The sequence below is a fragment of the Penaeus japonicus genome, unplaced genomic scaffold (genome assembly GCF_977035675.1).
Source record: "Penaeus japonicus unplaced genomic scaffold, GWHDUDI00000001_assembly GWHDUDI00000027, whole genome shotgun sequence".
In the NCBI taxonomy this organism is placed as follows: Eukaryota; Metazoa; Arthropoda; class Malacostraca; order Decapoda; family Penaeidae; genus Penaeus; species Penaeus japonicus.
The window spans coordinates 19,455,252-19,470,091 of record NW_028234429.1 but is presented as its reverse complement, the minus strand read 5'-3'; the positions used below and the strand labels follow the sequence as shown (position 1 = coordinate 19,470,091).

The following is a 14,840-nucleotide window of genomic DNA, read 5'->3' as shown; positions in this document are numbered from 1 at the left end:
TGTCATGTATTTTGTATAGTAGAAATTCTTCTTATTTTTACCTTTCTTAACATGTTCTGTAAATATATGGTGACAAACAAGACAGCCAATAGTGCTCTTGATACTTCTACAGGTATTTACACTATCCCATTTAAGGAACGTCGGAAATTTTACATAGGAGAAACAGGTAGAGCTCTTGACAAAAGAGTAAGTGAACACGAAATTGGTACACTAGGAAATTTAATACCTGTTTCAATCTACGTGCCTGATGGAAGCCATATGCTCAATTGGAATAATGCTTCAATTATCTTTAAAATCTTCTAATTCATACATGAATAAATGTTAGAATCCCTTTCAATCAAGAAAAGTACCTAATTCTAACATAAGTGCTGATATTGTTGACCTTAGTCATTTTTAGCAGACAAAGCTTTCCCAAGATTACCTGACCATGACCCTCCTCCTGTGAGCTGATCCAGTTTGTTCCTACAGTCTGCCTATCTATTACATATGGCTGTCTGGTTTTATTTTGAATGACCATTTTGGTTTTACTTGTCTGATGAGGGAACCCTGAAAGGACCCAAAACATTACATCTTTAATCATATCGTGTTTATTTAATTTGTGTGTATACATTGATATTCACTTTATTTTCATGACAAGCTAGATAGTGAATTATACGGACAATATTTCCGTAAATTTATTAAGGAAGATATCAATGTCCAGGAATCTATTGCTTATCTGTGTGGTTCCCTACACAGAGAAATCTTACAACGTGCTCAAGGTTAAAAATCAAGTGAATCTTCTGTATGGCTTCAGGTGTTGCAGCTTTGTTTAAAAAAAAAAATCATTAACAAGCTGGACTGGTAATCAAACCCTTATTTTGACTGCTTTATAAAACATAAGAAAAACAAGAAGAATGTAAATACTAAAAGCACATATCTAAAGAAATGCCATAGGAATATTTTTTGTACATACATATTTATCTGCAAGCCATATATGGACAAACACACGCACAAACTAAATCATCCTTGTCACATATTGTCAAACACAGCAAACACTCCTGTGACTACATGAATAATATGCGTAGTCTGGTAAGCTAACCAAACTATAGCACACATTAGGAAATAATTTAAAAACAAAGTACACTGGTGGAGGGAGGGTGGGAGGGTGGGTGGGAGAGAAAGAGACAATGAGGGCAAAAACTCAGAAAAGAAAGTACTGCTCAACGTACCTTTTCCGCAGCTTCAGGATTGTTGGGGTTCTTGTCGGGGTGGTACTTAAGCGCTAATTTGCGGTATGTCTTCTTGATCTCATCTGTCGTAGCTTGCTTCTGCAGCCCTAGTGTCTCATATAATGAGTCACCCGTCGTCCTGGAAAGAGTAGCAACCTCATTTGAGCCTTCACTTGTTTTTTAATCACTCTGGTAATAGCGATTTTCATGTTTAGATTCCAAAGATTTATAACAATTCAAGTGATATATGTTTCAATACATGTCTAGGGTACTGAAAATAGTTATCTTCCATATATATGCATAGTAACAATTAGCTACTGTTGTCAAGCCAGGAAATGTTGTTACGCTGAGCAATCATATTTACAGGACAACATTTAACAGATATCATATATTTTATTCTTGCAATTTTATATTTTTTACCACATGCATAAGTACAATGCACTGAATAAACATGTGCATAAACTAATACTGCCAATACTGGGATATGAATCCAATCTATCCTTTCACCTTAAGCAAAGATCTGTCTAATTAACTGACAGCTGATCGATCACCTTTATTTTCACATCTGAAATAAGCTGAGTATACTTAGCTACAGTGTATATATTTATATACATATTCATGTGTGTTCCATTATCCTGTCAAGCTGCTTCTAGTCTTTGGTGAATACAATATAACTAAATGAATATTCAAAATAATGAATAAATATATCATAATATATATATTTATATTATTTATAATAATATATGTAATAATGAATAATAGTTTTATAATAATGAATAATAATATCACAATATTAATTATAATAATGAATCGTTTTATAATAATCAATAATATTATTATAATAATAATTATAATAACGAATAAACATATTATAATAAATATATCATAATGAATAAACATAACTAAATTAATATTTCATCACTTAAAATACCACATAATTTCCCCATGAATTGCAACTTTGTGAAGTTTAATACACTTGCGTACTCCTTTGTTGATCAAATTTTCATGCTATTCTTATTAATTTTCCTTTCCAGAATGACAAATTCAACGTCTTCAAAGTATTTTCCTTTTCCTTCACTAAATCAAGACTTACAATCTACTTCTGATTCAGGGTTTAATCATATCCTTCCATCTGTGATATTAATGGCTGTTATCAAAGAAAATAATCAGGTAGTAATGTCCAATTCTGTGTCTATCATGACTGTAATGTCAACACACAATGAATAATACCAAATAAATACTTGTCTTTCTACATCATTTATGAGCGTACTTGTCGTGTGTTCTGAATGCCAATCAGTTACCAATGGAGTACCCATCACATTCTTGTCACATTCTTGCCTCTTAGCAACAATTATGATTAGTAATGCCTTATTTCAAAACAGAAAATGCCTCAAACTGAGATTCAATTTTTGAACATTTCAAAGCAAAGATGCATACACTTATATTAATATTGTACATTCCTTTTTCTTTCCCCCAGGAAAATGCATTTCAAAAACATCTTTTAAAGCAAATATTGCTAATATTTAGACACACACACACACACACACACACACACACACACACACACACACACACACACACACACACACACACACACACACACACACACACACACACACACACACACACACACACACACACACACACACACACAAAATTACATCAAATTCATTATTTTTCCTCCAAATCATAAATCAATTACATCTCAATATCATCATAAATTTTGAATACAGTTTTCCCTTGAAGACAACTTGAGAATTTGCCACTTCCCTCAACAAATAAACTGCAAAACAACACCGAATCTATGCTCCAGTTCAAGAAACAACAAAAGACACACGGAAGAAAACATACAAAGAAACAGACACGTACGAAAACACCAACACCAACACCAACAACATCCTGGACCAAAAAATCTATCTTATCGGATGACAGCCTAGTAACCCTCAGCTATTTGTTTCCTCACATGTCTTATTCATATAACTATCATGCATCTGCTGTGTCCTTGCCAACTTCCTTCCTTGCCTTCTCCTCCTCCTCCTCCTCCTCCTCCTCTTCCTCCTCCTCTTCCTCCTCCTCCTCCTATTACACAACTAAACTGGTGAGAATACTTATGGCTTCACTGTACTCATCCAAGATAAACCTCCTCACAGCAGGAACTGGTGCCCTGTGTGTTGCAATAGTAATGACACCCTGATCCTTTTCTAATGATTGAATTAAAAAAAAAAAAAAAAAAATATATTTTCATCAGTCAGGTTCTTATCCTAAAGCCACTTAAAAACCAAAGGGAATAATCATTAGTAGTGTGTTACCGGCGTCAAAATGAATTTTAAAGTACATATAATCAAAACGGTTCCTTTTAAGACAAAATAGGTTTCAATGAGATTCACAATTTCACTAAAATCTATTCCATCTTTAGAGCTACATATCATACTACACCTAAATTAAATATACATCTATCTATTCATTCTGTTTTAAAAATGAATGATATATCAACTCTAAAAGTTCCTATACATTACAAATATAATATTGAGTATAAAAAAAAGCAAACAAAAATGATGCATATACTATCAAACAAACAACAATGTTTTATTACAAGGTACAATTGATCTGATCCTGGTATCACAACACTATACTCTGTTATCCTCTTGGACTTGCCAGTACTTGAGAGAATCATCATATATGTAGCCACTCACACACATGCATAGGCTATATGCACATACACACACACATGCATATATAACCAGTTATCAAACCATATATTTTGGTATTATATACTTGTGCATATATAAGATCCTATAAGCAAGAATGAGAAAATATAAACTCAATCAAATATCCAAGCAGAGACCACAAATCCACAAAAAAACATATACATATATATATATATATATATATATATATATATATATATATATATATATATATATATATATATATATATATATTTATATAAATTTGCATTATCAATAATTAAACACAAGACTCATTTCCTTGTCTTCCTAGTGATGACCCAAAAATGCAATATAACCCAAATGGAGAGAGAAGTTAAAAGTATTCTCAAGCACCTAAAATAAAAGAACTCTGTTTTGATATATTCCTTCATAAAAAATGTTCCTGTATCTGAAACAAGTATCTGTTTCTTTTCCATAAATTAGCTGAACACTTTCATTCAATCAATCTGCATACCATTTTCAGTTAGCTTACAAAGGCGGAGAGGGAATAAAATTGCAAATTGTTTACAATGCAGCATATCTTTTAAGTAACATTAAATAAGCGATAATCAGGGGAAGCAGGATATTGCACACAGTGTCATCACACAAAACGAGTAAAATAAAAAGAAGAAGAAATAATCGTATAAAGATAACAGTCCATTTACACATCCTTTTTTTTTAATGGAAGATATTCAAACAGCAGATCCACTAACACCAACATTTCTAGCATTTCCATTCAACATCACTGGCACACCCAGCCTCTACACGTCACTGACATGCTACTTACGAATATTTCTGTAGCAAGGGATCGGACTCCATTTTCCCTACATCAGTTCCCCACGGCAAAGAACAAACTTCTTTCCTTCTTCCCTTTGCATTGCTTACACAGAGGGTGGAGGACTTGAAAGAAACATGATAGTCATTGTCACATGATCTGCCCTGAGGTGCCACTTACCCATTTGAGGAAAGATTCTCATACAGGATATAATTGAGGGTCAATTTCATGTGTAATTTCCTGCCAGTTGTGGATTTTAATGTGCTAATAATCCCTTCACTTCTTATATATTGAGGTATTACTACTATCCAACAGTCATATAGCAAGAAAATGATAAAGAGGATACTCTCTGCCATGCATTTACTATGCCAGAAATTCCATATTCTTGAATTCAGAGATGAACTGTAATTGATAAAAAACAAAAAAAAACTCTCTCTCTCTCTCTCTCTCTCTCTCTCTCTCTCTCTCTCTCTCTCTCTCTCTCTCTCTCTCTCTCTCTCTCTCTCTCTTTCCCCTTTCTTTCTTTCTTTCTTTCTCTCTCTATATATATAATCACAAACACAGGAGTCCAATGGTGCACTTCTCTTCATATAGTTTTTAATTGTGGCTTTATCAAAATAAATATTTCTTTCCCCTATCTATGTTTGTTTGTGAATCCAAGGATAACCTGTATTTTTTTTCTTTTTTTCTTTATTGTAATCATTAATAAACAGTTAGCATTTTAAGTACAGAATCATTTACCCCAATTACCCTCAATTTACACAGCCCAGAGCCGAGTTAAAGCAGACAGTGCTTGTCTCTCTCACATCCGTATCTCTACTTACCTAGGTAACAGCTGAGCAAATAAACAAAAATAAATCCATCAAATTCAAAGCCTCTATTACACTCACATACCTGGCCAAGATCGATGGAATTTTTTCTTGTTTTATCTCTTAATATCGCAAGTATCTCTTACACTCGCCATAATCACATAAATCTCACAATGACCGAGAAGTAAATAAATAAAAATAAAAGCAACAACAAACAGAATAAAGACTTTAAATCAGAAGCGGGAAAACAAAGACAGTTGTTTAGACATCTAAAATATCTACAAAATCAGTCAAAACAAGTATAGGTTAATGCATGGCCACTGAGTTAGCAAACTCAAACTCTCTGACAAAGCTAAGTTCAGGCCACTACATCCTATAAGCATTGACTCAAACTGTGTCATCAGGGCCATTCCTGCATCATTTATCGTCCATCATTCTTGCACATCTCGGACAGATTTCACTCTCCTATCGAATACAGCTACTAAGCGCAAAATTTTAAAATACATATAGTGTAAAAAAAAAAGAAAAAGAAAAAAAGAAACAAAGTATATATAATAACAATAACACTTATTCAATACATTTAAATCCATTGACTGCAAGTTCCTCATACCACCAGCATGAAAAAGCAGGGCATTTGCTTTCAGGGAATCTCATCCACATATCACAAAGTATTACTAGTTCTGTAATCTTAGTCATGTATCATATCATATCATATCATATATTATATATATTATATATATATATGTGTGTGTGTGTGTGTGTGTGTGTGTGTGTGTGTGTGTGTGTGTGTGTGTGTGTGTGTGTGTGTGTGTGTGTGTGTGTGTGTGTGTGTGTGTGTGTGTGTGTGTGTGTGCGTGCGTGCGTGCGTGCGTGCATGCATGCATGCATGCATGCATGTGCGTGTGCGTGTGCGTGTGCGTGTGCGTGTGCGTGTGCGTGTGCGTGTGCGTGTGCGTGTGCGTGTGCATATGTATGTATGCATGTATGCATGTATGTATATGTCTATGTATATATATGTCTATGTATTTATATGTCTATGTATATATATATGTATATATATATATATATATATATATTATATATATATACATATATATATATACATATATATATACATACATACATACATACATACATACATACATACAGACAGACACGCACATCCATATCTTACACTGAATTTATCATTAATGGCATACGAATGAGGGTTTATGTTAAACCTTCAGGTCCTATTAACCATCACAGTGGCTGTCTTTTTTTCAAACTCCTACTAGCTATGACTATGGCAAAATCTTGCAAAATCTGTCAAAAAAATTTTGACACCATTTTCCCACATCTTTATCCTTGTGAATGTGACATATACAGTATCAACTGATAAATACTGACCAACAAGTTTCCTCTAGCCATACCCACCTTATCATTGCCCAACCACTTACCCCACCCACCCACCCACCCACCCACCCACCCACCCACCCACTCACCCACTCACCCACTCACCCACTCACCCACTCACTCATTCGCAGAGTGGCATTCCTTTTCTTGAGCCAGGTAACCATTCAGGGTTTCTACCTCTTTTCAATTTCGAATGGGTCGTAGCGAGCGTAAAATGGTAATCCTGGTACGATGCTGTATAAAGCTAACCACCCATCCATTACCCTCCACAAAACATTAACCCTTCCAATATGGGCCATATCTTATCTTTAAGATGTTCTGCTTGGGCTGAGCATCTTAAAATGTGTGTAGGCTGTTATTTTCTTGACTTATAGAAGAAATTGGAGTTGATTTATATGTTACTCAAGTGATTCTTTTTAGCATTTAGTATAGCTGGTTGCCATAACTACAAGATTAAACAATTTGTGAATTCATTGAAAGGGAAAATGTAGTATGAAAGTGAGCTGACCTCATGAAAACGCTCTTTGCAGAAGGGTTTACTATGATAGTAATCTTCTGGTATCATATTGTCAGCTTCTATTATCAAATGTAATTAAATATAAATAAGCAGTTCAATTCTATAAATGATAAAAATATGTTTTATATATGTGTGTTTTATTTATTGTGCAGTATCTAATTGATATACAAGAGCGAGGTGTAAATTTTCTATGGTAACAAAATCAAGGTCTTAGATTATCTACAACCAAATAGTGGAATTGATTCTTGGGATCAATAACCCCAGAGGATGGCTTATCTTACTGATACTGGACAACATATGCAGAAAGAGAGAGAGAGAGAGAGAGAGAGAGAGAGAGAGAGAGAGAGAGAGAGAGAGAGAGAGAGAGAGAGAGAGAGAGAGAGAGAGAGAGAGAGAGAGAGAGAGAGAGAGAGAGAGAGAGAAATAAAAAAATAAAAAAATAAACAATGAGGTTATCAGAAATAAAAGACATATGAAGGAAGTATTAACCAAAGCAATAAAAGAGTATTTCTAACAGTTTATATTTTAATAAGAAAACTAATAATTGTCACACTATATATGATAACCAGCATGAAGGGTGAGGTGTGGAGGTATTAACCCTTCCACAACAGCCATTTTTGCCAGGTTGGATCATTTATGTATTGCATTTTCCCTTTTGTCAAAATCATAAGTCATCTATTCCTTCAGTTATGATGACTGATGACATGACATATACCAGAAGTATCACTTTGTTAATATATCATAAACTGACTCATATTTCATACCATAAGTCTAGAAAATCATAGAAAAAATTCACCATTTCAGATGCACAGCCCAGGCTAAACATCTTCAAAAACTGAACTCTCAAAAGATTTGTACAAATGTCAATTTCAAACTGAATAAAGTAACATGTACAAAGTAAGAAAAACAATATCTAAAAAACAAGTAAATTTCAGAAGTAAATCTGAAAATGTAATGAAAATAAAAATAAAAATTTCTAAAAACACCTGTGCACCTGCAGTATTTGCATTATTCTCTCATTACACCTTCTGGAACCACTTATCACCAGCCATTTATACACTTGCTAAGACTGAGAATTCATGTAGCACACTATAACTATCATTCATAAGTTGTTGTTTTAAGAAAGTTACAATTCTCAGGCCGATGTACCTAAATCACAGTTTTATCAGAAATACACTATAACTATTACTCACCATGAGTTGTTTTAAGAAAGTTACAATTCTCAGGCTAATATACCTGCATCACAATAATTCCCTACCTTGGTGATACAGGTTAAGCATCAAATGGAACTAATTCTATGATCATTTCAAACATAATCACAATAGGTTTACATACTTATTTCACATGATTCCCAAACCACACTTGAACAAACTTAGGAAAGCCTCGTCTACTTACGAAAGTTTTCTATCGTCCATATTTCCAAACGCTTTATTATGCCCACGAGTTAAAATCAATCCTACTTGACATTTTGGAACAAAGTGAACATTACCACTGAAATAATGCTTCAAAAATGAGAAATCTTATCTTATCCTTACAACAGCCAATAAAATGACGCATGTTGGTTATCAGAACATCTCCCCCCCTCCCCCCCCAATCAACGAGATATGGTTATCACTTGGAGAAATTTTTCGTCAAGTACAGTACCCTGGTGTCAAAGGTAAAGTTTCATTCTCAATTTTCAACTCTTTTATCATCAAAGGGTACATATTCAGAACAGGACCACATAAAGCAAAGTGCATTTTGCCTTCTATCAAGTTACTTATTTGACAACAAAGCGTCAATGAGGTGTACAAGCTCTTGCCGCAATAAGCATGGAGGAAAATTATTGACCAGTGCCAGAGAAAAGGAATGGAGTCCACAACATTGCATTATGTGTGAACCTGTAGACATGGAGAAGTGACGTGTGGCTTTACTTTGTGAAATTAATTTCCATACTTGAAAGTCCAAACACTTTCTTCCATAACCTTGCCAATCCTGATATCTATGAAAAATAATGACACACCGTTATCAAACAACAGGACCACTTCCTCAATGAAACAAAATAATTTCACATACCCTACAATCATGCGCTCATTTCAAAAGGTATAGTTCATTCCCGCATTAAACTTATTTTGCTGTACATCATTCACCATCGATTATTGGCTCAAAATCAATAACAATCTGTATGTCGATCAGAACAAAGTACACAATGATAAGCAATCAAATTTTATGGTCAATTGCAAGATACAGGAGAAATATTGCACCTGGTTACAGTGTAAAGAATAAATCCATAAACATGGATAACTCAACGAGGAAATACAGACATATCAATAATCATGGTTCTGAAGCTTTAAGCATAAAGAGATACTATATTTCTAACAGACAATGAAAAACAAAATATAACAGCGGTTTGGGTAAAAGAAAATATGTTTAGATCTCCAATTCATGTGGTCCTCCCAACCAACTAATTGATAATAATAAAAAAAAACTTTTCCACACTTTTTCATAAATAAGATAACTAGTTTTTATATAAATACTATCCCTTTTCTAAATTCTAATTTTCAAATGATATTCATCCTATGAAATTCTAATAGTACAACAACCTCACTGTACTTATTGTAGATTTATCATTATACAATGTAACAAGTACACCTGCAGATCATCCACAGACCTACATGTACATCAATGCAGTATTTGTGTGTGTTATTGCTTAAAAATATATATATAAATATATTCTAGCAACTTTCTTGTAATTTACTGTCAAATAAAGAACAAGTCCAAGCTACATTCTGAGAGAATATTTGTGGTCATGGTTTGTTGGTCTTTGACAAAGTGCCAAAAGTATGGAGATTGCAGCCATTGCTTGAAACTGCATCATGACTTGGTTGGGCTTACCAATGTAAGTCTTCCATCAAAGATCATAGAGCCATTCATGTATTTGGATAGAAAAGTGGTGTTACCAAAGAGAAAAAAATTCCCATTTTTAATAGCTACCGTGGATCAGTTGGTAAGATTTGTCATTACCATGAGCAATGTGTACTATCAATTATAACTCTGTTTGCCTTATACTGCTACTGATTGCAATAAGGCAAATACACGCAACTTCCCACCAGAGGATTTCCTAAGACATGAGGCCACACTGAACCTTTCTTGGCGATTTTCCCCCTACCCTCTTCTAAGGGATGACAAAAAAAAAGATGTTGCTTTTTTTTTTCTAATAAATTCAAGAAAAATATTTACATGCAAATGCAACTACAATGCATAAATATAATAAGAACTATGTACAGTGTGTCTATACGGCAAAATTTCACGACATGATAAGACACCATTTGCCATGTGAGAAACATTCTGATGACATAATATGATATAATCCATTGAGAATGGGTTAAAGGACAAACCAATAATTTCACCTATGAAAATACTAGTTTTCTTTTCACCAGTATGTAATGTATAATGATAAAAAATAATAGTAATAATTTCAATATCTCTCCAGAGGAGAACCATATCAAGCAACACCATAATATGAAACTTCATGCTCCAGCAAAAGCCAGCAACTCTCGACTACATAAAGTCTGGCAAGACAGTGGTGTGTAGACTGGTTCCTCCTTCGACAATAAATCATGAGTGAGGTCTAAAAGCTCTCTCTTGCCCTCACTTGTATTGACAAATCTGTATAACAGTAGTTTTTTCTTTCTTTCTTTCTTTCTTTTATAGGGCAGTATTGTCTATTTTTCTGTATCTTGGGTGGTCCTACTCTAGTGAATTACCTTCCCTTCTTCGACCACATTCAGCAAAACAATCGCAATATATCTTGTTTTTTTGGAATACAAGTAAATATCTAAAACAGGACTACACAGTAATGGAGATAAATTAATTCAATGGCCATAAAAAAAAAAACAGAAAATACACAGAAGTAACAAAAATAATTTGCCCAACATTTATAAAGTTAAGCTCAAAATAAATATATAAAGTTAAACCCAAAATATGTCAACAGATCTGCACCCTCGTAATGTTGCAAAGTTCAACAATCCTCCGTCAATGAGATTCTGGCAAAATAGGGCTTTTAGACCTAGCTGTCCGATAAAATACAAAGCATATCTTGAACCATCCTTCCAGAATACACATGGCGGAGTTTTACAGGCCTTTGACTAGGTATGCAGTCAAATTCTGGATAACTATTGGAATACATTAAAACTGCATTAAATGAGAATAAGGGTAAGCTAGGTTTGCAGAGCAGATGCGCCATTGGGCTTATATGCATTGAGGCGAGCCTGCCTGTGTCAGCATGTGCTGACTCGTGAAAGAATGTGCTAACGAGTGTTGACTCGACCTGAGCTTGGTCTTTACCCACTGCATTACCCAGACACAACAGTGACCGCCAGGCGACAGTGGAAACTCACGAGCTTGGAGGAGGCTCTATCTGCCGACCACAGGGATGGGTGATCGGCATGCTATCGACTACGCTACCTAGCAGCTTCGCATTAAATGATCTTAGAGCAAATAATCTGTTACATGATAAAAGTATGAAAATATAATCTGACACTAAGGATTCTTCATCGTATTTTTTCTGTCAAATAATTTCCTTTTCCAGTTAAGAACTTGGAATCTCCGAATATTACCTTTCTTTTAACAACCATTATCTCATTTCCTTAACAAATGACCAGAAAAATAATTACAAATTAATATTGTCCTTAGGCCAAAAGCCCCACAATTACCAGACATGTAAAACCTCAGGCTTTTCCTTCCAATAAAACAAAAGATTTAAACTTATATCCCTTTCAATAACGGTTCAAAGATTTTAAGCTTCATCAACATAGCCTAAAGAAATCACAAGATCCATAAACAAGCATGGAAATATATGTTACTCGAGAAACTGTTATAAATGTTCACATTTAACAAAAATCAGTGAGAGAAGAATATTATGTCCTACCACAAAAAAGGAAATATATGACCGATTTTCCCCTCACCAAAAAATTAAATCTAAAACCCACGTAAATATTGGACTTCCTTACGTGAGTCCAACGTGTAAAGTTACACGCAAAGTTAAAAAAATTGAATCAAAACCACTAATTCTTATATAGAATAACACTAATCATACACTCAACCCCCAGAGAACACAAGACACCCATCCTTCTCCTAAAAAAAATAAACCAAACCATTACAACTGCAACACTCCTAATAATCAATAATCTCTCATATATATATCAAAATCCACCTCGATACAAACCCAAAAAAGAGGCTAAATAAAACCAGGAAAGGTTATCCCCCCACACGCGTGCCCACACCACCATACCCGCTCCAATACGGACGAAATACCATCACCAACCCCCCTAAGAAAAAAACACCATAAATCACACCTTATTTTGCCCTTATACCCTTAAAACAGACATTCCGACAGTCCCCTAAGAGTCAGAGCGGAGTTAAGGAGCTAGTAATGAAGAGCCAGCGAGGCACTATGGTATCGGGTCATACGCATACAAATCGATAATGGCAAAGGATGTTGTAAACTTCCCTTCACAACACTAACCACACACACACACTCGCACTCACTCTTCCCTCTCCCATTCCTCGCGGGAAATACACTCACAGACACGCCCTTATCGCCCTCCCATCGCACACAAATACGGCTGAAGAGAGAGAGAGCTACTCACGAGAGCTTCCTCCTGTCCATCTTTGGGGCCTAGAGACTGGGCTCGGTCATAACATGCAAGTGTGTGCTGGACGGGGTTGCCACAGCACTCGCCCTCGCCCTCTGCTCGATACTGCTGCTGCTGCTGCTGCTGCGGAAGCGAACAAGGGACACGCGAGGGGCGCTGCTGCGAGGCGGCTGCTGTGAGGGATGTTCTGGGCAAGGCGAATACCTCTCTCTTTTTTAAGGGGGGGAAGTCTTTTATGGAGGTTGGTTGGAACTTGGAATTCGTATCTCGGTCCGAGGGAGGGTTTTGGAGGAGGTTGTCTTGTGTGAGAGAGAGAGAGAGGTAGTCGCTCGCTCGCTCGCTCCTCGCTGCTCGATACTGGTGGTGCTGCGGAAGGAACAAGGGAGCCGCGACGGGCGCTGCTGCAGAGGGACTCGCTCTCAACTATTTGAAAATATCTCCTCTTGGGTTTGCTTTTTGTTTTTTTAGTTATTTCTTGGGGTTGACTTGTTGTGTGGGGGTTTGTATTTGATTATTGTTGGGGGGTGTTATAGGCGCTATAGGGAGCAGGGGAAGGAGAGACAGGTGTTCGGGCGCTCGGTGTGGAAACTCAGCTGTTTTCTTTGATTTTACTTCCTTTTCATGGTTGCTGGTTCTTCTTAATGATTTCTTTGTTTTAGAGAAAGAAGTTTATGAATTGTTTTATGTGGATTTGGTTTTCTTTCAGCCCCTCTAAGGCTTGTGTTGGCTAATTTATATGTGTCTCTCTGCCATGTCACTATGCTGTGTGTCTGCTTACGTATTGGTATTTCTGTTTCTCCATCTTTATGGTAGTTTTTAGCCTGTTTTCTTTGCTTGTGAATTATGATGAAAAAAAAAGGTTGGCGTGCATATTTGAAGAAGTTTGGAGTTTGTGGTTTGAATCTTTACAGATATGTTTTGATTATTCGTACCTTGCCTTGCCATATTTTTTTTCCAATATTCTCTTTTTGATTGATTGGTTATTTACGTATTCAATCTATTATCACAATATATTATATATTCCTCTGAAAGACTTCAAAGTTACTGCCATTATATTATGAATAAATATACCTGTCGGTCTCTGATTATAACGATATAATTCATACATGCAAAAACATTTCCACAGGCTTATTCAGCTAATGTTATACGTAATGATGCACATATATATAAAACATTTCACCATGATCTACGCCAACGAAGGAAAATACACGACAAGAACCGAAACAGCTGTTAGAAGCGAAATGGGGCGGACCACAGCACGCATCTTGACAGATCTCCGCATATGTCGTTATTGATTTCATACATACCGCTGTATAGACATAACTCATGTCCATTCCCCTTCTCTCCTCCTCCCCCTCCTCCTCCTCCTTCTCAAAGCAAGCCGGAAGAACAAATTTCACAGACAGTGTGAAATAAAGGAAGAAAGAGGGTGACGAGTGTTGTGAATATTAGTGTGAAGAATTTGTATGGTTTTTCTGAATCTTAACTGTGGTGTGTCTTCCCTCCCCCCTCCCCCTCCCCCCTCACCCCAAGTAAAGGTTGTGTTACATGTTTCTCGAGAACATGTATTAAAGTAACGGTGGCTTTTAAACCATGATGGGAATGTGTGAAGATGTTAGATGGAGATAGAAGTAAACTTGTAACACGAAAGATTTCGTGTCAGAACGTCGGGAAAATTAGTTTATGGATCATTACAGTATGATATGTGTTGTTGAGGGATGGACGCACACGCACACACACACACACACACACACACACACACACACACACATATATATATGTATATGTATATATA

The 14,840-nt window shown here is 35.7% G+C and overlaps 1 protein-coding gene across 20 annotated transcripts in view; it reads right to left on the bottom strand.

The window, feature by feature from the left end:
* The window catches only part of Csp (Cysteine string protein), a 43,538-nt gene extending 30,125 nt beyond the window's left edge, over positions 1 to 13,413 (bottom strand). For 5 of the 20 annotated variants that reach the window (XR_015192376.1, XM_043021818.2, XM_086552719.1 and 2 more), the window contains exons 1-2: positions 13,040 to 13,404; positions 1,209 to 1,347 (exon numbers count right to left, since the gene is read on the bottom strand). Coding sequence is in view for 18 of the 20 variants with exons in the window: in XM_043021818.2 (XP_042877752.1) it covers positions 1,209 to 1,347; positions 13,040 to 13,059 (159 nt within the window). In the remaining 2 variants the exon portion in view is untranslated. Of the gene's footprint in view, positions 1 to 1,208; positions 1,348 to 4,703; positions 4,817 to 8,804; positions 8,960 to 13,039 lie in introns of those variants that run through there. The other 15 variants (XM_043021834.2, XM_043021826.2, XM_043021856.2 and 12 more) reach the window with 9 other exon arrangements.
* Between the last annotated feature and the right edge of the window lie 1,427 nt (positions 13,414 to 14,840).